The 23956-nt window shown below is 43.0% G+C and overlaps 1 protein-coding gene across 1 annotated transcript in view; it reads right to left on the bottom strand.

Annotated features, from left to right (window-relative positions):
* Window positions 1-23956, bottom strand: part of ACOXL (acyl-CoA oxidase like) — a gene marked incomplete at its 3' end in the record, with an annotated part of 356274 nt that overhangs the window by 312131 nt on the left and 20187 nt on the right. Inside the window, 3 exon segments of the mRNA XM_082643007.1 lie at window positions 6541-6569; window positions 6572-6623; window positions 18194-18290. Of these exon segments, the coding sequence (XP_082499133.1) occupies window positions 6541-6569; window positions 6572-6623; window positions 18194-18290 (178 nt within the window).

The following is a 23956-nucleotide window of genomic DNA, read 5'->3' on the forward strand; positions in this document are numbered from 1 at the left end:
TCCAAAATTTTTTTATTGTGATACGATACCTATAACATAAAGTTTGCCATTTTAGCCATTGTTACACGTACAGTTCGGCAGTATGAAGTACATTAACAGCGTGGTGCAACCATCACCACTACTTATAAAACTGTTTCATCACCCCCCAACAACCTGTGCCCATTCTCCTCTTCCCCCAGCCTCTGGGAACCTGTAATTTACTTTCTACCTCTGTATATTGGCCTATTCTCAAAATTTCACACAGGTGGAATCATACAGTATTTGTCCTTATGGGTCTGGTTTATTTCACTTAGCATCATGTTTGCAAGACTCGTGTTGTAACATGTATCAGAACTTCATGCCTTTTTACGGCTGAATGATATTCCATGGTACCTCCAATATTTTGTTTATCCATCCATTTGTTGACAGACACTTATATATACAATATTTTGTTTATCCATTCATTTGTCGACAGACACTTGTTTCTTTCCACCTATCAGCTACTGTGAATAATGCTGCCAACGAACACTGGTATACAGGTATCTATTTGAGTCCCTCTTTTAATTCTTTGGGGTATATACCTAGGAGTGGAACTCCTGGATCATATGGTAATTCTAAATTTAACCTTTTCAGTAACTGCCATACAGTTTTGATTCTATGCATTCATTTAATATTCATGTACTGACACCTCCTACATACCAAGACTGTAGACAGAGACAGTCTTCAAGGAGTTTGCCCTCTAGTGGTGCTAAGAGACAAACAACAGACCTGTGAATAAATACATCAATCCAAAATGGGTATACTGTAGATACAGACCATATCTTCTTCATCGATTCCTCTGTTGATGGATATCTAGGCTGCTTCCATGTCTTGGCTATTGTAAATAGTGCTGCTATGAACATTGGGGTGCATGTGTCTTTTTGAATTACGGTTTTCTCTGGGTATATGCCCAGTAGTGGGATTGCTGTATCATATGGTATCTCTATTTTTAGTTTTTTAAGGAACCTCCACACTGTTTTCCATAGCAGCTGTATCAATTTACATTCCCACCCACAGTGTAAGAAGGTTCCCTTTTCTCCACACCCTCTCCAGCATTTATTGTTTGTAGATTTTTTTTTTTTTTTTTTGCGGTACGCTGGCCTCTCACTGTGGTGGCCTCTCCCGTTGCAGAGCACAGGCTCTGGACGCACAGGCTCAGCAGCCATGGCTCACGGGCCCAGCCGCTCTGCAGCATGTGGGATCTTCCCAGACCGGGGCACGAACCCGTGTCCCCTGCATCGGCAGGCAGACTCTCAACCACTGTGCCACCAGGGAAGCCCTGTTTGTAGATTTTTGATGATGGCCATTCTGACCCGTGTGAGGTGATACCTCGTAGTTTTGATTTTCATTTCTCTAATAATTAGTGATGTTGAGCATCTTTTCATGTGTTTGTTGGCCATCTGTATGTATTCTTTGCAGAAATGTCTATTTAGGTCTTCTGACCATTTTTTGATTGGGTTTTTTTTTTTTGATATTGAGCTGCATAAGCTGCTTGTATATTTTGGAGATTAATCCTTTTTCAGTTGCTTCATTTGCAAATATTTTCTCCCATTCTGAGGGTTGTCTTTTCATCTTGTTTATGATTTCCTTTCCTGTGCAAAAGCTTTTAAGTTTCATTAGGTCCCATTTGTTTATTTTTGTTTTTATTTTCATTAGGAGGTGGGTCAAAAAAGATCTTGCGGGCTTCCCTGGTTGTGCAGTGGTTAAGAATCCAGCTGCCAATGCAGGGGACATAGGTTCAAGCCCTGGTCCAGGAAGATCCCGCATGCCATGGAGAAACTAAGCCCGTGCACCACAACTACTGAGCATGCACTCTAGAGTCGGTGAGCCACAACTACTGAGCCTGCGTTCCACAACTACTGAAGTCCACATGCCTCCACAACAGAAAGCCCATGCTCCACAACAAGAAAAGCCACTGCAATGAGAAGCCCGCGCACCACAACAAAGAGTAGCCCCCACTCGCTGCAACTAAAGAAAGCTCATGCACAGCAACGAGGACCCAACGCAGCCAAAAATAAATTAATTAATTTAAAAAAATCTTGCTGTGATTTACATCAGAGAGTGTGCTGCCTATGTTTTCCTCTAAGAGTTTTATAGCGTCTGGCCTTACATTTAGGTCTTTAATCCATTTTGAGTTTATTTTTGTGTATGGTGTCAGGGAGTGTTCTAATTTCATTCTTTTACATGTACCTGTCCAGTTTTCCCAGCACCACTTATTGAAGAGGCTGTCTTTGCTCCATTGTATATTCTGGGCTCCTTTTGCCACAGATTAGGTGACCACAGGTGCGTGGGTTTATCTCTGGGCTTTCTATCCTGTTCCATTGATCTATATTTCTGTTTTTGTGCCAGTACCATACTGTCTTGAACACTGTAGCTTTGTAGTATAGTCCGAAGTCAGGGAGCCTGATTCCTCCAGCTCCATTTTTCTTTCTCAAGATTGCTTTGGCTGTTCAGGGTCTTTTGTGTTTCCATACAAATTGTAAAATTTTTTGTTCTAGTTCTGTGAAAAATGCCATTGGTAATTTGATAGGGATTGCACTGAATCTGTAGATTGCTTTGGGTAGTATAGTTGTTTCCACAATATTGATTCTTCCAATCCAAGAACATGGTATATCTCTCCATCTGTTTGTGTCATCTTTGATGTCTTTCATCAGTGTCTTATAGTTTTCTGCATACAGGTCTTTTGCCTCCTTAGGTAGGTTTATTCCTAGGTATTTTATTCTTTTTGTTGCAATGGTAAATGGGATTGTTTCCTTAATTTCTCTTTCTGATCTTTCATTTTTAGTGTATAGGAGTGCAAGAGATTTCTGTTTATTAATTTTGTACCCTGAAACTTTACTAAATTCATTGATTAGCTCTAATAGCTTTATGGTGGCATCTTTAGGATTCTCTATGTATAGTATCATGTCATCTGCAAACAGTGACAGCTTTACTTCTTCTTTTCCAATTCGGATTCCTTTTATTTCTTTTTCTTCTCTGACTGCCATGCCTACGACTTCCAAAACTATGTTAAATAATAGCAGCGAGAGTGGACACCCTTGTCTTGTTCCTGATCTTAGAGCAAATGCTTTCAGTTTTTCACCATTGAGAATAATGTTTGTTGTGGGTTTGTCATATATGTATGGCCTTTATTATGTTGAGGTAGGTTCCCTCTATGCCCACTTTCTGGAGAGTTTTTATCATAAATTGGTGTTGAATTTTGTTGAAAGCTTTTTCTGCCTCTATTGAAATGATCACATGGTTTTTATTCTTCAATTTGTTAATTGTGTATCACGTGTATCACATTGATTGATTTGCATATACTGCAGAATCCTTGCATTTTGCTGTGCAGTAGAAGCTAACACAATATTGTGAAGCAACTATACTCCAATAAAACTTAATCTTAAACCCCTCCGAAAAAAACTTGATCATAAAAAAAAATGGGTACATGCCATGACAGAATACTATAAGGCACAAAGACAGATGACATGTAGGTGGGATTTAAACTGCAGGCTTGAGGGAGGTTTACCTGAAGGAAGGACACTTGAACTGGGACTTGAAGAATGAGCAGGTGTCAGGCAGGTGAAGGAGGGGAAAAGATCATTCTAGGTTGATAGCATGAGTGGTCCAAATATGGAAACAAGGGACCGAAAGAAGTTCAAGACAGCAGATCTCCCGGGTAGGATTACGTGGCACAGAAGGTGTCTGGAGACGTGAGTGTAGGGCCATACCACACGAGAACCTGTGAGACATGTCAAGGGTTGGAGGGTTTCTCTAAAGCTAACAGGAAGGGGTTTTCAGCTGAGACTGATGTGACCAGAGAAGCATTTTTAAAGATCCAGTCCTTTAAATCTATTCAAATTTCCTTCTAGGATACTCAGGAGTAAAACTTTCTTAAAGAGCTTTTTATTGTAGAAAATTTCAAACAAAATAGAAGAGTATCATGAACTCAGTGATGCCCAGTTCATGATCCATTTTATTCATCTTTCCCCCAATTCACCCTCCCATTCTATACCCCAGATGATCTCGAAGTTTATCCCAGACATCCTATCATTTCATCCCTAAGTAGTATTTCCTATGCATCTGTAAAAAATAAAGACTCTTTTTTAAAAAAAATTTATTTATTTTATTTATTTATTTTTGGCTGCTTTGGGTCTTTGTTGCTGTGCGCAGGCTTCCTCTGGTTGCAGAGAGTGGGGGCTACTCTTCGTTGCGGTGCATGGGCTTCTCATTGCAATGGCTTCTCTTGTTGCAGAGCACGGGCTCTAGGCACACAGGCTTCAGTAGTTGTGGCACCCAGGCTCAGTAGTTGTGACTCACGGGCTTAGTTGCTCTGTGGCATGTGGGATCTTCCCGGACCAGGGCTTGAACCTGTGTCCCTTGCATTGGCAGATGGATTCTTAACCACTGCACCACAGGGAAGCCCTAAAGACTTTTTTAAAAGCATGACCCTACAACCATTATTCCACCTCAAATATAATAATAATTCTTTAATACTGCCAAATATCCAATTTCAAATTTCCCCAACTGATGTCTAATTTTTCTTTACAGTCTATTGTTTGAACCAGGATCTAAATAAGGTCCACATATTGCAATGGGTTGAAATGTTTCTTAAGTCCTGCTTGAAACTACAAGCTGCCCCTCCCTCATTTGCTCAAACATTCCCTATGCAACTGTGTGCACCAGGCTCAGTGCAAGACCCTGGAGGTGGAGAGGAGAGGGCTCCCCACCCAGAGAGCTGCAACACCCCATGAAGACTTCCCATGGTCATGGCCCACCGGAGGCTTGCTAAAGAAAAGGCAGGTGTGGGCATATGGTAAAAGCACCAACGGAGGATCATGAGTCTCAACCAGGACCCTCTAGGATTTCTGAGAGGAGGATCTATTTGCTGCATCTCAGCTGACTTTCTTCTCTCTGGAAGCCACAGCCAACCCATCCCAGAGAGAAGAGACCCTGCCTGGATGAAATCATAGGGAAGCCAGTTTTCCCCAAAGGACCTAATGGTGGCTGCCCTCACTGCAGCTGGTGCTCACAGATTTCTTCGTTTTTAATTCCTACCCATTTTTAAATGTCTACATTGCAGAACAGAAAGAGTTTCCATCTTGGACTCATCAATGATTGACCTACTTTCTTGTCTGATCATTCATTCATCATTTTCTAATTATAATTTCTCCCCTTTGGGGATATGAGGACTGGATATTTACATGTAGGGACTGATTTAGTGATGCAGTGGTGTCCAGGGAGGGAGAAGAGGGCAAATGCAGGGCCGCATGCCTGCTGGGAGGCTCAGGGCACAGGAAGGGGCCATGGCAGTCACACCTTTCAAGCTATTCTGTTTACCATCCTTGGTGAGCTGGTATATGCAAAGCAAGCCCACAGTGCAATGCCATTTTATACCCATTTTATCAGCAAAAATGGAGAAGTCTAAGAATTCCAAGTGCTGTGGCACATTCACCCAAAGGAATATCTTTCTGTAGTCAAAAATTAATGAACTTCCATTTATATACCGTTCTAGAAATGGCAAAACCATACAGATGGAGAATAGATTAGTGGTTGCCAAAGGACAGGGATAGGGTAGGGGCTGTATGCGTTTGAAAATGGGCACGACTGGGCTTCCCTGGTGGCGCAGTGGTTGAGAGTCCGCCTGCCGATGCAGGGGACATGGGTTCGTGCCCCAGTCCGGGAAGATCCCACATGCCGCAGAGCGGATGGGCCCATGAGCCATGGCCGCTGAGCCTGCGCGTCCGAAGCCTGTGCTCCGCAACGGGAGAGGCCACAACAGTGAGAGGCCCGCGTACCGCAAAAAAAAAAAGAAAATGGGCACGACTATAAGTTTCTTTGTGATGATGAAACAGCTCTATATCTTGATTGTGGTAGTGGTTGCATGATACTATATATGGAACCAAACTGCATAGAGCTACACATGTGCACGCACACACAAACTCACACACACAGCTGAGTGTAAAAACTAGTGAAATCTGAATAGGTCTACAGTCAACAGTACTGTAGTAATGTTGATTTCCTGATTTATACTGCATTACAGCTACATAAGATATCACCACTGAAGGAAACTGGGTGAAGGGTTCACATGACTCTATGTACTACTTTTGTGACTTCCTGTGAGCATTATTATTTCAAAATAGGAAGATTTTTTAAAAAATAAACAAAATGACTACAGTGGCATGCAACAATATAGATCAATCTTAGTGATAATGTTTAAGTGAAGAAAGTACATCACAAATGACTACGATACTGTCTGTATAAAATTAGAATAAAGGAAATTGATTGACATAAATGCAAAAAAGCTATACAAAAAGAAAAGCAAAGAAAAACAAATACAGTATTGAGTATAATGGTTGAAGAGGAAGTCTTGGAAGTCTTGCAAGTCCCCAAGGGGGATGGGTTGAAAGGTGTACCATCTTATAAACATCTAGTGCAGGAATAGCCTGATGCCTATGGAGTCTTTTTTTTTTCTTCTTTTTTTTACTCCTTGTCATTCAAAACCATCAGTTCATGAAGGGCAGGCTGCCCAGTGTCTCTCACCTTTATTCCTGTGGCCATGTCTGCTATGAGAGGACTTCTCCTATGACCAGGCTCCGACTGACAAAATTCTTTGTTTTCTCTGCCTGAAAACATGACAGACCCAATGTCAAGATTTCCTTATGGTTTTTTCTGACCGTTTAAATTAACATTTTTTAAAATAATAAACAGATGTTACTTTTACAATAAAAAATTCAACACAGCAAAAGCAATTTTTAAATTAAGAGTAATTCCATCACTCTACTGAACAGTAGCCAATGTTTTCATCCCTTTTTAAAAAACTTTTATTGAAGTATAGTTGATTTACAATATTGTGTTAGTTTCAGGTGTACAGCAAAATTATTCAGTTTTACATATATATATATATTTTTTTTCTTTTCAGATTCTTTTCCATTATAGTTTATTACAAAATATTGAATAAGTTCCCTGTGCTGTACAGTAGGACCTTGTTGTTTATCTCTTTTATATATGGTAGTGAACATCTGTTCATCCTTATTTAATGGGGTCGTCTGGTCTCTGACCACAGACGAAGTAGTTAAAGACTCACACGATAGCAAGTCAACTGCATGTGCATGGAGGCCAGCCCCTGGCGGACTCCCCTTTGGCCTCACATGGCCTTAACCAAGTTTGTCCCTGGGCCCCCTCACCACTACCACGGTTCTACATAGCAACTCAGACCTGCAGCATCTCTTCACCGACGCTCCCACCAACAGTGAGCAGCTGGCACAAGTCCAGGTGACAATCTTGATGTCTTGGACAATCTTCCCAGACAGAGGATTTGGAAGATTTGGGAACATTCTGGACACAGGAAAAGCAGTATTCTTCCCCTTCCTTTCTAACCACAGAGCATCTCAGGGCTTTGATTAAAAACCATGAGGTCTGGTCACCCTATGTTACCCTCTTCTCCCTTGCTGTGCACAGCAGCCTCGAATCCCACAGCTACACAAGCACGCTCTTCTCCACCAGCGAGAAGTGGGACAGGGCAAGAACACTGTCACTGTTTTATTTTAGAATTTCAGAGGCAGGTGGCATTTCTTCCAAAGGTAATTCCAATTATCTGTTGTTGGAATTAATGCTAGCCTTTCTGATTCACCAGTCTCTTCTGAGACACAGCCAACAAAGCTGGTGCTTGTTGCCCATGTGCACAAGTGCATATGTGTGTGGTGTGTGTATGCCTGTGTGTACATGTGCGTATGTGCGTGTAAACCTCCCCACCGGCGGGAGGAGGAGCCGACCTTCCTTGGAGGACAGTTTCCACACTGGCTTAGACTCTCTCCCCAGACACACTCTGCTTTCCCTCCCATAGATTTTTACAATGTTTCTCTCAAGCATTATTAATTTTATCAAGCAGCAGACTGTCAAAATTTATGACTCTTATCGTGGCTCAAACCCAGTGCATCTTGTATTGATTATTTCCTAAAATACTCCTCCAAGGCTGGAGCACGTACCACTGCCTGGCTCCAGTATCCGCTCACACAGGAGGGTTCGTTCCCAGCAAATAATAAAAAACAACTGTAGCGGATATTCGCGGGCTTTTTTGGAGGGCCCCTGGGTCCTCTGTCCTGCAGATCCCCGCAGCAGTCCTCCAGGAGGAGCTGAGCAGGGCAGGAAGTGCTGACCCCATGTCACAGATGGAAAAGTCTAGGCTCAGGGAGGTCAAAAGACTTGTCCAACCAGGGTCACCTAGTAAGTGGTAGAAAAAGGGCCAGAAACCAGATCTTTGTATTCTTCACATGGACCTCTTGTCCCCAGCCCTCAATGCCCTTCACTGTTAAGCTGGAGGGAGCCCCGGGACCCTGGGTGGTACAATCTTTATTGCCAGCCCACCCCTCTTTTGTACCACCAGCCTTGTCGCAAAAGAGCACCTGACACCAACACGTCCCAGTGCCAGGTAACCTTGCTGACAGTCACCCCAGCCCACCTCATTCCAACAACCCCCTCCTCCCCTTAAACCACCTGCTCTGCTGGAGCCAAACCTTAACCATCAGGACTAAGTAAATCCCTCAGAATCTCCAACCGGTCATGGTTTTCTTCATATTTCATTCTCTCCATTTACACTGTGGAGGCAGGAGAATGACTTTGCCATTGGTGGTATCCAGCTGTGGTCATTTTTACTCACCAGTTTGAAATAAATTGCAGTCACATTTGCTAAAGAACCAATCCCAAATGTAGCCACCCTGGAGCATTATAAATTGTTCGTGACAGTTCTTTTCCTTCCCGAATCTCTGCACAGGACCACGATCTTTGCTATTAGATCCAATGGGCAATGCCGTAGGAGTTCGCCATTAATGCTGTGATGTTGATTTAAGCATTCATTTGGGCTGGTCCATCTCAAGACATCGAGCAAAAGTTCCAGAACTAAGATGAGGCTTGATTTGATGGATTTCCTTACTAGCATATATTTTTAAATATCTTTTCCGCACGTAAATTCTCTCTTCAGTTCTTCTTTCATTTCTGATCCACTAATTGTTCCTAAAGACTGTCAAATATTGACAAGGTTCCCCTCACATTCAATTGGCAGCATACTGAACTGCCCATACTGATAATGATCAATCAATAATTAATGCATTTTTCAGCATACATTTTTGCAGTATTTCTACTGTATCAATAGCTGCCTTCATTTAGATTTAATACATTCAAGTCAAACTCAATTCCCATATCAGACTGTTAGTTTATAGTAATTTTTAATGATAATGATTCCATATATGTACGGAGAATATACTGAAACTTGTATTTTATCCGAAATTATACCCCATGCTATTTACATTTCTGCTTAATAAATTCAGTCTCAAACAGAAGGAAGGTAGTTTTCCCTAAAATAAACCCCATTTCTTTGTAGAGCACTTGATGTATCAGACCTTCATGATGTAATATTCTGTTACAAATCAAATTTTACAAAAATGTACATTTTTGGTTTTATAAGCCCAGAGAGTCTCTAAAAGACAAATCTTTTTCTTCAACTAAAATCAACTGATTCAACATTGCTTGGGAATCTATAATCTGAGCTATCTTCCCTCTGATATTAAAGACCCTTGCTGTCCCCTTTATAACCCATCAGTGGGCCCCATTAGGAGCCCTACCAAGAGGACTGGGCAAAAACAGGTTCCTGATCTTAGTTTTCTAACATCAGTCCCCAAACTGGCATATGTGCTTCTGTCTTCTAGTTTCAATTTCCCTATTTTAGTTACATCGTCTCAGTCTTACTGAATACATGTCCTTTTTTACAATGAGCCTTAAATTATTTTAGAAAGAGAAGGAATCAGAGTAAAATATACAAATAGAATAAATAAATTTTCAAGGATTCAGTCATCTGGGGCCTGCTCTAAACAAGATTGTTGCTTACTGGGCTATCCAGTCCTTACCCTCCCTCCAAAAGAGACCCCAATTCTGGCCACTTCTAACATCTCCCACCATCATCTTGCACCTGGACTACTGTAACAACCTCCCAGCTGGCCTCCTGTTCCACTCTGCCCCAAACATCAGGCATGGTGATCTAATATTTATTATTAAGGTAAAATTTATATACAGTGAAATGCACAGAGCATAAATGCATGAGTTCTGGTCCATTATCTACCTATGTAACCATCACGCCAATTAAGATCATGGAACGTTCCCATGCCCCCCAGAAAGTGCCCTCTTGCTCCTTTTCAGAGTCCCTGCCCCCCACAGGCAACCACTCTTCTTTTTGCATCAACATTCACTAGCTTTGCCTGTTCTTGAACTTATATAAATGGAATCATATGGTATGTACTCTTTCATGTCTGTCTTCTTCCAGGCAGATAAGGCATTTGTGTGGCTTTCTGTATCCATAGTTCATTCTTTTTTATGGCTGAGTGGTTTTCCATCTGTGAGTATTCCACAATTTGTCCATTCTCTGACTGAGGGACATTTGGGTTGTTTCCAGCTTGGGGTTATTATGAATCAAGTTGATACAAGCATTCATGCACAAGTCTTTTTGTGGCTATTTGTTTCCATTTCTCTTTTGTAAACCCCCAGGAATGCAACTGCTGGTTGAAGGGTAGGTTTATGTTTAATATTGTAAGGAAGTGCCAAACACTTTTGCAAAATGACTGCACCATTTTCCATTCCAACCAACAATATATGAGAATTCTAGTTGCTCCACATCCTCATCAATATTGTCACTCTTTCCCATCGTTAGCTATTCTCGAGGGATTGTAATATCACCTCATTATGGTTTAAATGTGCATTTCTCCAATGACTAAAGATGCTGAGCACATTGTTATATGCTTATTGGCCATTTGGACTCTTTTATAGAGTCCAAAAAATTCAAACTTCTCATTGTGGCCCCCATGTCTGACTCTTGCAAGGATTTTGCCCATTTTTTAACTTGGGTTGTGTGTCTTTTTATCATTGAGATATAGGAATTCTTTATATGTTCCGAGTACAAATACTTTGTATCTGGACATAACTTTTTTTCAGATATATGCATTGCAGATATTCTTTCATAGTTTGTAGATGGCCTTTTTTTTTTTTTTTTGGCTGCGTTGGGTCTTCGTTGCTGCGCGTAGGCTTTCTCTAGCTGCGGCAAGCAGGGGCTACTCTTCGTTGCGGTGCGTGGGCTTCTTATTCCAGTGGCTTCTCTTGTTGCGGAGCAGGAGCTCCAGGTGTGTGGGCTTCAGTAGTTGTGGCACATGGGTTCAGTAATTGTGGCTCATGGCTCTAGAGCGCAGGTTCAGTAGTTGTCGCGTGTGGGCTTAGTTATCCTGTAGCATGTGGGATCTTCCCGGACCAGGGCTCGAACCCGTGTCCCCTGCATTGGCAGGCGGATTCTTAACCACTGCACCACCAGGGAAGTCCTGTAGGTTGTCTTTTTATTCTTTTCATGATGTCTTTTGATGAACAATGGTTTTTAATTTTGATAAAGATTACCTTATCCATTTTTTTTCTTTTACACTTTCAACATTTTGAGGTCCTCTCTAAGGAACCTCTGCCTTCTCCTTTGTTCTTGTACAAACGTTGTAATTGTGGAATTTGTGTTCAGGTGTATAATACACCTCAAATTTTTTGTGTGTGTAGTGTGAGGTCGGGATCAAGGTTAAATTTTTTCTATCATTTTATCAGTAGTTCCAACGCCATTTATTGAAAAGACTTTCATTTTCCCATTGAATTGCCTTGGCAACACTGTCCAAAACTCAAGTGAACATATGGGTGTGGATTTATTTCAGGACTCTTCATTCCGTCCCATTCATCTATGTGTCTACCCTAATGCCAATTCCACATACTCTTGAGTTGCTTTTTAATGTCTTGAAATCAAATAGGGGGAGCCCTCCAAATTCATCCTTTTTTAGAATTGCTTTAACGATTCTAGGCCTTTTGCCTTTCCATGTATGTTTTTTGAATCAACTTATAAATTTTGATCAAGGAACTAGAACACTTTTAAAATAAGCATTACATTGTGCTTGCCTTCTTCTCCTTCCCCATCCACCCTTGAGAAAACCCTCCAATGACTCCATTTATCTTGGCAAAAAATCCAAACTTCTCACTGTGGCCCCCACGTCTGACTCTTCTTGCTCTCTGCTGTTCCTTATCCTCTGCTGATTCTCTCCCGGGACCACAGAGTGGGATCCCTGAGCAGAGTGCTGGGAGGATTCTGTGACAAAGGCTGTCTGTGGCCATTGTACTTCTGCCCTCCCCAGGGGCCTTGTCTCCTCCAGGAAAGCCCAAGAGAGGAAGGATGAAAGTGACATTCCCACGGCTCTGTCCAAAGACATTTTTCATCTGTCACAACATTACTGCAGTACTTTGACAGTTTCGGATTTGCCAAATTCTTGCCTTAAATTTAATGCCTCTTGTCTGGCAGCATGCTTCATACCAAATTCCTAGCTGCCTTGAAAATGTTTCTGATTATTAGTGTAATCACATAATTTATCAATACTGACAACACGTAATGATGAGTGCATCATGTTGACATCACCAGCCTGATGCATGAGCTTACTTTGCTGTTGACGAAAAATGCATTATTTTACATTAATTTTAATTGAAAAGAGTGATGGATTATGTACCTTGCAACTTTACTGAATTTGTTTATCAGTTCTAACAGTTTTTTTGGTGGAATCCTTAGGGTTTTCTACATATAAGATCATGTTGTCTGTGAACAGAGATAGGTTTACTTCTTCTTTCCCAATTTACCATGCTTGATTTTTATCCCCAGCATCGACAACCATCTGACATAAATGTACTTTATTAGTTTGTAGCCTGCCTCGTCCCTAAAATGTAAGCTCCATAAAGCAGGTATTTTTTACCTGCTTTGTTCACTGCCTCTTGAACTACCTCATAGTAGGTGTTCAATAAATAATTGTAAAATGAATGAATCACCTAGCCTGGCACACAGAAGGGACTTAGCAAATGATAACAAGTAATCATTATTGTTATTTTTAACATAATATTTCAATGCAAGAAGAATAATTATGCCTTAAAATGAGAAGTTTCCATTATGCAGAATGGTTTCCAGTGCAGTAAATAAATAGCACCAGGCTTCCAGCTGCACCGGAGTCCCCGGGCAGGTCCCAGCTCACTCCCTGGCATGCCCTTTCAAGTAATCCCTGTTGGCTGTCATGGATGACAAATCAGTTCAGGTGCCAATCTACACAGAGGAACTTCTATAAACAGGCCCTCCCTCTATCCTGTCATCTGTGCTCAGAACCTCCACGGCATCCCACGGGGCCAGGGCTGACCCGACCAGAGCACTGGCCAAGTGGCCAGGGTCCAAGTCGTGGAGCCAGAGCTGGGACAGGGCCTCCTGCCAAAGGCAGCAGCACACAAGGCAGAGCCAGGGGCAGCCTGTCCAGCCCACTAGGAAAAGCCTGGGTCTCAGTACAAACAGAAGCCAGAGGACCAAGGGCAGAGCCAAGGCCAGGGTGTTGGAGCCAAGAGCTCAAAGTAGGTCAGGAACCAGTCCTGGGATGGGGCTTCAGTCTCTTGGTGAAACCCCTGCTCAGCTCATTTTCTGCAACATGCCAATGTCTTCAGTGTAACTGCTTCCTGGGAAAGGCTGCTCCTTTTCTCAGGGGTTCATGAGGAAAGCAACAACGTTCCCCATTCCCTGATGCCTTCTAAGGGGAGCTGACTTTCAAATCTTATTCCATTCCAGATCTGATCACCGCCCCCAACCCCAGTATTTCTCTAAATACAAAACCCCAAACCATCCCAAACTGACACTATCTTAAATTCTGATGGAAATGTAATAATTACAGTATAATAAGTATAATATAAATATAAAGCCACCAATACCCCTCCAAGCTGATCTGAGATGGGTGGTTTGAGAAAACAGTGGATGATTTAGACCAGCAGTTCTCAAGCTTTAGACCCCTTTATACTCTTAAAAATTATCTCAGGTACTTCCCTGGTGGCGCAGTAGTTAAGAATCCACCTGCCAATGCAGGGGACATGGGTTCGATCCCTGGTCCAGGAAGATCCCACATGCCATGGAGCAACTAAGCCCAAGCGCCACAGCTACTGAGCCTGTGCTCTAGAGCCCATGAGGCACAACTACTGAAGCCCACACACCTAGAGCCCGTGCTCCGCAACAAGAGAAGCCACCGCAATGAGAAGCCTGTGCACCGCAAAGAAGAGTAACCCCAGCTTGCCGCAACTAGAGAAAGCCCACACACAGCAACGAAAACCCAACGCAGCCAAAAAATAAATTAATTAATATTTTTTAAATGGCAAAAAAAATTATCTTGGATTCCAAAGAGCTTTATTTTATGCAGGTTGTATCTATCAAGTTACTGTACTAGTAATTAAAGCTGAGAATTTTAAAAATGTTTATTCATTTAAAAATAACAATAATAAACCTATTACATGTTAATGTAAATGACATAATTCTTGTGAAAAATAGCCATAATTTTCAAGCCAAAAGCTAAATCAATGAGAGGAATAGCATTGTTTTACATTTTTACAAATTGTTTTAGCATCTGGCTTAATAAAAGACAGCTGGCCTCTCATGTCTGCTTTTGCACTCAGTCTGTAGCCATATGTTGTTTTGGTCGACGTTGATGATGAAAACCTGGTGTCGTGCACACAGGTAGTTGGACATCTACTTTTCAGATAGTAACAGAAAGGATCTTGGGTACCCCCACGGGTCCTCAGATCCTACTCTGAGAACCACTGGCTTCAGTAATGATGCTACCATGCCCACGGCCCATGTGGATCATGTGGGTGAGGACGAGAGGAGCTCAGGATGAGAGAGAAGATGGCTGGGGACAGGGTTGGGGGGTAAGCAGTCATGGACGGAGTGGGGAACTTCATTATCCATTATCCATTGTCCCCACTCCTCACTACAGTTGGCCAGGAATAGCCTGAGTCCCACTGGCTCCCTCCTGAGGAAAGGAAATGTTGGGATGGAGCATCCCTATGAGTCAGCCCTGCACCATGACTGGGAGGGATGAAATGTTGAATGGGAACAATTCAGAAGAATTAGAAACCATTCAGGAGAAACAGTACAGGGTACCGGGAAGGAAGGACAGTGCATCAGTACTCAAGCCAGGATGCACACTGCATCACCTGCAAGGTTTAAATGCTGATCCAATGAGCCTGACCAAAAGCCTGGATGGCAAGAGTTTGGAAAGCTCCGCAGGCAGTCCTAATGTGCACCCTGGGGTGAGACCCACCAGACTTGAGTGGGCTCAGGAAGCAATCCACCTGGCTTTGAATCCATGCTCCACTAGTTATATATACAGCTTACTAGTTGTATGACCTCTGACCAATTACTCGGCTTCAGTTTACTCATCTGTAAAATAGGAATACCACTAGGGATGTCAGGAATATTAAATGAGATCATCCATTTAAAGATCTTAGAGCTGTGACTGACACAAAATATGTATTTAGTAAGTGTGAGCTGTCACTGGTTATGGTGATTTGGGTGCAGGCTGTCAGCCTCTGTTGGCTTCCAGGGTGTCTCTCAGGAGGGTGCCACACAGACAGGACCAGGCACCCAAGGGAGGGGCTGGGGTCCAGTCCCAGCGCTGCCACAAAGTAGATGTCCTGACTGGGTCCTCCGTCTCCTCATCTGGAAATTCCGGAAGTCAGAGACCTCCCCCCACGCAGGACCCAGTCCTGAATCCTCAGGGAGAGAGGAGAGAGTTGGCTGAGGGGCACAAGTGTGATGTTGCTGGAAACAGGTGCAGGAGGGGTTGAAAAGGTGCAATGAGATTGTTCACGTTGTGTGTGTGTGTGTGTGTGCGTGTGCATCCACGTGCACTCTGTAGTCAGGCTGAGATACTGTTTTCCTTTTAAAATTATTGAAACACCTCAAATCTACTGCAGTTGACAGAGGGGAGAAGACAGAGTAGAAACATTTTAGTGGCTTTTTCTCAGCCTGTGGGCTGTTCACCGAGCCCTGGGATGAATGAGGCTCGCTCCTCGTCTGTCCTCAAGGACATCATCATCACATGTTACACGCTGCACTCTGCCTGGGGGCTTATCCAATCATCCCCAAAAGTTAAGAGCAACACACGAGGGCCAGGGAAAGATGGAAGGACCTGGAATGCTCTCTGAACTGGCAGTCCATGACTCAATATTTTCATGAAGAGGTGGGATGAATCATGCAACACTTCTAGAATTACTGGATGTGGACAGCTCCTCCAGCTGTTCACAGGGGGGAATTTGAGAGCCTTCACATGCAGATGTTCTGCTGAGTCTTATGACACCCGCCCCATGAGATAAGCCTGCAGCCCCAGTGACCGATGACTGACTGGTTTAATTTCCTTCAGGTTCGTTGGCTTTTGCAAATTCACACAGAGAGAAGCGCCAAACAGGCTGAAATAACTAACAGAAATGAGCTGGAGGGATCGTCCAGGGCCAATCCTGTGCCTCCCAGAGGAATTACACCTCATCATACGGGACAGAGCTGTCCAGGCTGCTGACGACCACGGAGGGAGCCGTGAAAACAGGGAGATAATTGGATCCAGGGCTTAACACGCTTCATCAGTAGCGAGAGTACGCAGGCTAATCCTTCAGACGTGGGGGGCTCAGGCTGCAACCGGTAAACCTCATTAAAGGATCAACCCTCACATCCGGGTCTTGATTTTTGACACTAACTTAAGCGTTAGACATGTTGGGCTGATTAAGGGGGCAGGAGACTGGCCCCCATGTCGGAATCTCACCTTCCTGCCAGTCCCACACCGGACACATTTGGAGGCCAGATTCTGATGGAGAAAGTGGCTGAAAGCAAAGAGGGATTGGGGTTTTTGTGTTTGTTTGTTTGTTTGTTCATTTGTTTGTTTGTTTGGTTGCTTGTTTGTTTGGTTGGTTGGTTGGCTGTTTGGCTGTTTGGTTGGTTGGCTGTTTGGCTGTTTGGCTGTTTGGTTGGTTGATTGGTTGGTTGGTTGGTTGGTTGGCTGTTTGGCTGTTTGGCTGGTTGCTTGGTTGGTTGGTTGGTTGTTTGGTTGGTTGGTTGATTGGCTGGTTGGTTGGTTGGTTGGTTGGTTGGCTGTTTAGTTGGTTGGTTGGTTGGCTGTTTGGTTGGTTGGTTGGTTGTTTGGATGGCTGCATTCACCTCTAAATGTATGTTTCATTGAGAGGCAATTTACTAGCTTGAACATCTACTTTGCCAGCATGTTCTACTTGGTATGAAATGATTTTCCTGACTTTGCCAGCATGCTTCACCCTGTTCTGGGGGTATTTCCTTGCACACGCTCTCCGAGGTGATGCCATGCCCTTGTCACCTTGGAGGGGCTGCTGGACCTCACCAGGAGGTGAGGTGCCAAAGCTCTGCCTGTAATTTCTTCCTCAGGAGAAGATACTGAGTTCTGTCTCTGCCACCTCAGGACAGACAGCCAACCGAAGGGGGTGGGTGGGTGGTGATCTGGTCTCAAACACGGACTCAGGCCCCCACCAGCTCTGATCCACACTCCACAGAGAAACGAGCCCCCATGGTCTCCTGAATGGGAAACACCTCCACCCCCTCACTCCTCAGCCTCTCCCTCCGCAGACCATGCTGGGCAGGAAGGGAGCCAGGCTCACGGCAGAATACATGCAGCTCCTCAGCATCTCCTGAAGCTCATCCCCAGTTCAGGGCCCTCCCCCAGGGGTCTCACCAGGGGGTATTTTTTTCCTGTGTAAAGTGTTAGGTTAAGGAAGCTACGAAGCTGCATGAATTGACTTAAATTTGCCTAAAATATAGAGCTTCTGATGCTAGCATCACAAAGGAATCCTCTCATCCCATATTCTTTCTTTCCTTCTTTCTTTTAATGAGGCTAAATTGACTAAAATAATTTAACTGCATTGAGAGTGGCAATTTTTAGGCAAACAAGACTCATCCATTTTGGACAAGTCTAAAATGCTTTAAAAGCCCATAAAATTAGTTCACTACGTTTCTCAGATATTTGAGTTTTACATCCCAAATTATATTTGTTTTGTGAACAAATATTTCATTACCTCTGCTCACTCCCCTACTCCCTGGCCTGTGGGCTCGGGAAAAGTGAATCAGTTAGGATAACACAGGGAGGGGACAGAAAGGGAGGGTGAAGGAGCCACTCCCCCATCCCGACCACATTGTCTGTTTCCCCCAGGGCAAAATTAATGTGCTTCCTTCCACAAGTCACAAAAGCAAACAAAATGAAACGAAATCTTTTTCTTTCTCTGTCTCTCTCTTGTTCACTCACACACACGACACCAAAATAACAATGAAACTTACCTGATCCTGAATTGTACGTTTTATCAGAGGTAGACCCATGGTAAACGTCACTCTCTGAAATGTCAAAGCTCTTATTTCATCCAGATTCAAATCATACCTGTGACAAATGGATACAAAATGGATGTTAAGACGTTGGATTGATGGTGACCATGAGTGGAGCCTCTGGACCCAGGGATCTGACAGAACAGACATCTTTGCTGGGTCTCTCTATAGCTCTTGTTTGATGCTGTGCGTCAAAGGAGGCCACCATGTGTGTGACACAGACTGTGGGGGGGGGGGCATCAAAATGGAAGGAAAGAAAGTAGGGTTCCCTGACAATGACCTTAAAACAAGACTCTAACATTTCCTCCTCTACCCAAGTGTCCGGGATGGGAAGATGGGGGAGATGGGAGAGACCTGTGCGGTGGCCCCAGGAGTGTCACCTAGAATTTCCTTCAAGAGAACCCACAGTGGGAGCAGCATTTCCCAGCAACCTGCAGCTGCCATTCCTTGGGATTCACCTTGGTGTTGGCCCCAGGCTGCTCTGCCCTCAGGCTGCTCCTGGCTGGTGATGAGCATGGCAAGGTTCTAGACTCAGGCCATTCCTGCCCACCACGAGACTTTTGCCCAGGGACCCCCAGCAGCCCACTCAGACTGTCTCGTGATGGTGCCAGGCCCTTTCTTCTCCCTCATTTCATGGTGTCAGCCCTGCTCACACACATCCCAAAGGTTCCCCCACCTGCTGCAGCTCCCTCCCTATGACCCTTCTAGATGTTTCCCCAGTAGGTCGCTTGCGCATCTAGTCCCATCTCGGTGTCTGTTTCTCAACGAACCTCAACTGACATAGGAGGGGAGGATCCATGCTGTCGCCTAAAGTGTTTAAACACAAAGCACAGCCAGAGTTTAGGGGAAACCTCACTCAGGTTCGGATGCTGACTGTCACTAACTGCGTGACCAACATCAAGTGGCCTGCCGTGGCTCCATTCTCCCATCTGTAAGATGGGAATGAGAGTCACGCATAACTCAGAGGAGTGTCGTTTCAAATGCTTAGACTAGGGCTTGCATGTATATGGTAAGTGTTCAATAGTAGTAACTGCCATTCACGCTCTTAGTTACCCCTTCTCCTCCTTCTCAAGGGCAGACACTGTGTCAGACCCATTTTTACAGTCCCAGCACCCCTACAAGGCCTGGCCCACGTGAGGCCCCCTTCAATGGTGGTTGAACTTAAACGTATTTGTGTCTTCAAGTTTCATGACCAGGTTGTGGAGGCAGTCCCCACGGACGCCCCCAAAGACATGCTTACTACACATACTGTCCTCAGGTCAAGTTTATTTCCACCCAGAATACAAACTGCATGCATTCAGAGTCCACATCTTAAACTCCTGTGTAGCCCCTGAGGACCAGCAGAGCATCTCACATTTAAACATTTTCCCTAAATACCTGCTGGCCAATTGCCCCAGACCAAACAAGAACCATCTTGACTTTCTCTCTTCCATCCAGTCTGCAGGTAACTGAAAAATCCAAGAGGACCCACTGTGCATTCTGGAATGTAAAAGATAACCACCCCCACCAAAAAAAAAAAAAAAAAAAAAAAAAAAAAGCCAAATGGTCACAGAAACTCCCTAACAAAAAAATCTTGAGACAGGACAGGCCCACTCTTACTTTTTTCTTTTTCTGAGTCAGAACTACCGGTGAGGATTTCAGTAGAAACATTACTGCATGAAGTCAGTATTTTCCCTAAGGAGAACAGAAAGTTAAAATGCCAATTTCAATAAAATGGGAGACTGGAAAAATCTCCACATTTGAACATACAAGTAAGGTCTGCCCAAAGCATCTCAGTCAAGCAGGCTTTGGGCAGGAGGAACTGAAAAGAAGAACCACAGAGAGAGATCTCACAGCACAAGGGCCAAATGGTGACCGATCTCAGGAAATGCTAGTAAAAATTCACTTCCTAAATGGAAGATGTGTACACTGAGACATAAAACCTATAGCTCTTATCTGGAAAGCAGGATAGGAAGGGCAGTGAGCTAGCAGGTAGCAGGAGGCCCGCTGGTCTCTGAGCTATAGGTTAAGGGTCGGGGTGACATGAAGAATCACATGCACAGGTCACGTTTGAGAGAAGTGGTCTATCTCAGTGGCGGCGGGGAAGGAAAAAGTTTCCATGTTATGAAAAGGACCCACCCTGGATCACTATCCAAGTTTTTTCCCAGCTCCCCAACCCTGAAACCCCTTAGAAAATCCAGGCTAGAAATCGTTCAGTTTCACTCACATCATTCAGTTATAAGTAATAAACAGAAATTAGCATAGAATTGAAACAACGACCCTACAAAGAGCAGCAAATCTATTAAAAAACTAAAAATGCTCATCAGGGGGAAAAATATCATCCTGTAGCAAATAAAAATTGTGACCAAATATTATCTACATATTATATAAAACCAGTGGTGTGGGACTTCCCTGGTGGCACATTGGATAAGAATCCGCCTGGCAACACAGGGAACACAGGTTCAAGCCCTGGTCCAGGAAGATCTCACATGCCGCAGAGCAACTAAGCCCATGTGCCACAATTACTGAGCCTACACTCTAGAGCCTGTGAGCCACAACTACTGAGCCTGCGTGACACAACTACTGAAGCCCACACACCTAGAGCCCATGCTCCGCAACAAGAGAAGCCACCACAGTGAGAAGCCCGTACACTGCAACGAAGAGTAGCCCCCGCTCACCACAACTAGAGAAAACCCGTGCACAGCAACAAAGACCCAACACGGCCAAAAATAAATAAAATTAAATCTTTAAAAAAAATAAATTAAATTAAATAAATAAAACCAGTGGTGTGTTAGAGCCAGTTTAAATTAGCTCATGAGACACAATTGTTAAATGTTAAAGAATTTTTGTGAACTAGTTTTTAAACACAGCCATTATCAAAAATTAATATATAGAAAGTTGCACTGAAATAAATTCTATTTTAAAAATAAAAGTAATACTCAAGCTCATCCCTTCCTAACTATGTTATTATATTTTACTATTATCTATGTTCTTTGGGTTGTTTATGTGTATTGGTGGAAATACTATATAATGGAGGACTTCCAGTCCTGCCAAGGTGCAATAGCCCCATTCCTCCCAGATCCTCCCTCTTACAACTAAAAAACCCTAGACATTGCACAGTAAACAAGCATAGGATGACTCTGAAAAGTACAAAGAAGAAGGCAGACCACCTGGGGAAACTCAGAATTTGAGGAATGCCATGCCAGCAAATTCTCTGGGTTTCTTTATTGCCTCCCATGTATGTATGCTGGACAAGATGCTATAGAATCTTCCAACCCAGAATCTCCAGCAGACACAGACAAAAAGTACTCCAAGAGAAGCCTGTTCTCCTTAGCTGAAGGATGCAAAAGGGTCTGAAGTTGCTGGGCAAACAATAGACTGCCTTTGGGAGTGTGGGCAGGGAAGCAGACCATCAGAACTGGCAGTGTGGATGTGCAGCAGGATTCCCAGCATCAGTTGGGACAGGAGGCTTTCAGATCACATGGGCTGCCAGGGGGCTTGCAGAGACGTGGGCTCAGCTAAAATCTAGCCTCAGAGTGGGGAGCTCTGGAGGTTAAGTGGCACCACAGAGCTGTCCCACTCTGTCAGTCAGTAGCTGTGGGCATTCCCAGGGAGAAAGCATAACCTCAGGCATTTCCTGGGAAGGTCGCTCCCATTGGGCAAGGACAATTCCAAGGAGCTTTGCTGTGAGTTGATAACAGTCAATGTTGATAGCAGCTAGGAGATGAGTGTAGCGGCCTGGTAAAGGGATCAGGGTGGGGTATCAACAGCAACTGCTATAGCAGCTGACTACAGAAATCAGGAGAAGAAAATAACAAATTAAACTAAAGGAAAGGAGAAAAAAATAAATTATTAAAAGAAAAGCAGAAAAGTAATCAGTTAGAAAACAGAAAAGTACAACTAGTAAATCCGAAAGCTGGCTCTTTGAAAACAACCACCATACAGGTTTTTGTTAAACATTGTACTGGGGGAGTCAGCCAATGCAATTAGACAAGAGAACAAAATTTAGAGAAATCTGAATTGGAAAGAAATGGGTAAAACTCTCACTACATACCAATGATGCCTGTGTTAGATTGATTGTATTGATGGCCCCTCTGCTTGACCTCTCCTTGATCCCTGTCCTTTGACACTGCAGTTCTCATAAAGAGGCAGAGTCTGCTTCCCCAACCCTTGAGTCTGAGCTTGGCCATGTGACTTGCTTTGGCCAATAAGATATTGGTATCTTTGAGAGACGCAAAGGCTCGAAAAAGTATTTGTGCATTTCCTTGCTCTCTTACTCCTCTGAAACCTCCCCTGAGAACATGTCTGGACTAGCCTATGGGGTGGGGTGGGGTGTATAAAGTAAGAGACAAGTACAAAGAGCTCAGTTGTATCAGCCAAAGCCATCATAGACCAGCCTACCTCCAGGCAACCACTAAACATGTGGAAGAAGCCAGTCAAGATCAGAAGAGCTGCCTATTCAACCTACAGCTGACTACAGATTCACGAATGAGCCCAGACAAGACTAGAAGAACCCCCCCAGCCACCCAAAAACTCTATAATATTGATCAATTAATGTTTTGAACTGCTAAGTTTTGCATTATAGGTAACTGATACAATAGTCCTATATACCTGGAAGCCCACAAGACAACTAAAATTACTACAAACAATAAGAGCTGGCAGGATACACAATTAATAGAAGTTAATGGCTTTCATATAGATACATAAACAATCAGTTAGAAAGTACATGAAAGAAAAGATCCCAGTTGCAAAAGTAATAAAACAAAAGAAAAATATACTTAAGAATAAACTTTTTATATGTACATAACTTACCTGAAGAAAACTTTAAAACACTCCTAAAGTACACAAGCAAAAACTTGAACAAATAGAAACATGGACCATTTGTTTTAATAAGAAGAAATGCCACAAACAAATCAATTCTCCCTAAGTTGATTTATGCAGTCAATATGATCTAAATAAAAACACCAATAAGGGATTTTGAAGTTCACATATGAAAGGAAACAAGCAAAAACAACCAGAAAAACTCTAAAAATGAGGAGCTATGATCTGTGTGATAAGGCCTCAGTAATTCAACCGGTGTAAAAATAGGCAGATAGACCAATGGAATAAAACAGAATGTCGAGAAATGGAATTAAATACATATGGAAAGTTAATATATTTCAGAGAAAGCTGGAATATCAAATCTTGGGAAAAACAAAACATTGAGATGTTCTAATTGGTTAGCCAACTGGAAGAAAAAATTAAGTTGAATCCCTATCTCACACCATATACTAGAATAAATTCCAAATTGATCAGGATTAACATGGAGGAAAACAAAACCACAAGGTATTAAGATAAAACATAAGGAACTCTTTCATGATCTCAATGCAAAAAAAACTTTCTATATGATATAATATTTAAAAGCCATAAAGAAAAATTTGATAAATGTGACTATATAATAATAAAAACTTCTGCATGACAAAAACACCTTAAGAATAGTCAAAAGACAAATGACAAACAGGGACAAAATACTTGTTACTGATGTCATTCAAAGGGATGAAGCTCCCTAATTACAGAGCTCCTATAATTCATTAAAAACATACCAGCAAGCACAACAAAGGAAACCATCAACAAAATGAAAAGACAATGTAGTGAATGGAAGAAAATATTTGCAGATATATGACCAACAAGGGGCTAATATCCAAAATATATAAACAACTCATACAACTCAATATCAAAAAAACAAACAACCCAATTTAAAAG

The sequence above is a fragment of the Mesoplodon mirus genome, assembly GCF_964341445.2.
Source record: "Mesoplodon mirus genome assembly, chromosome: 14".
Classification (NCBI taxonomy): domain Eukaryota; kingdom Metazoa; phylum Chordata; class Mammalia; order Artiodactyla; family Ziphiidae; genus Mesoplodon; species Mesoplodon mirus.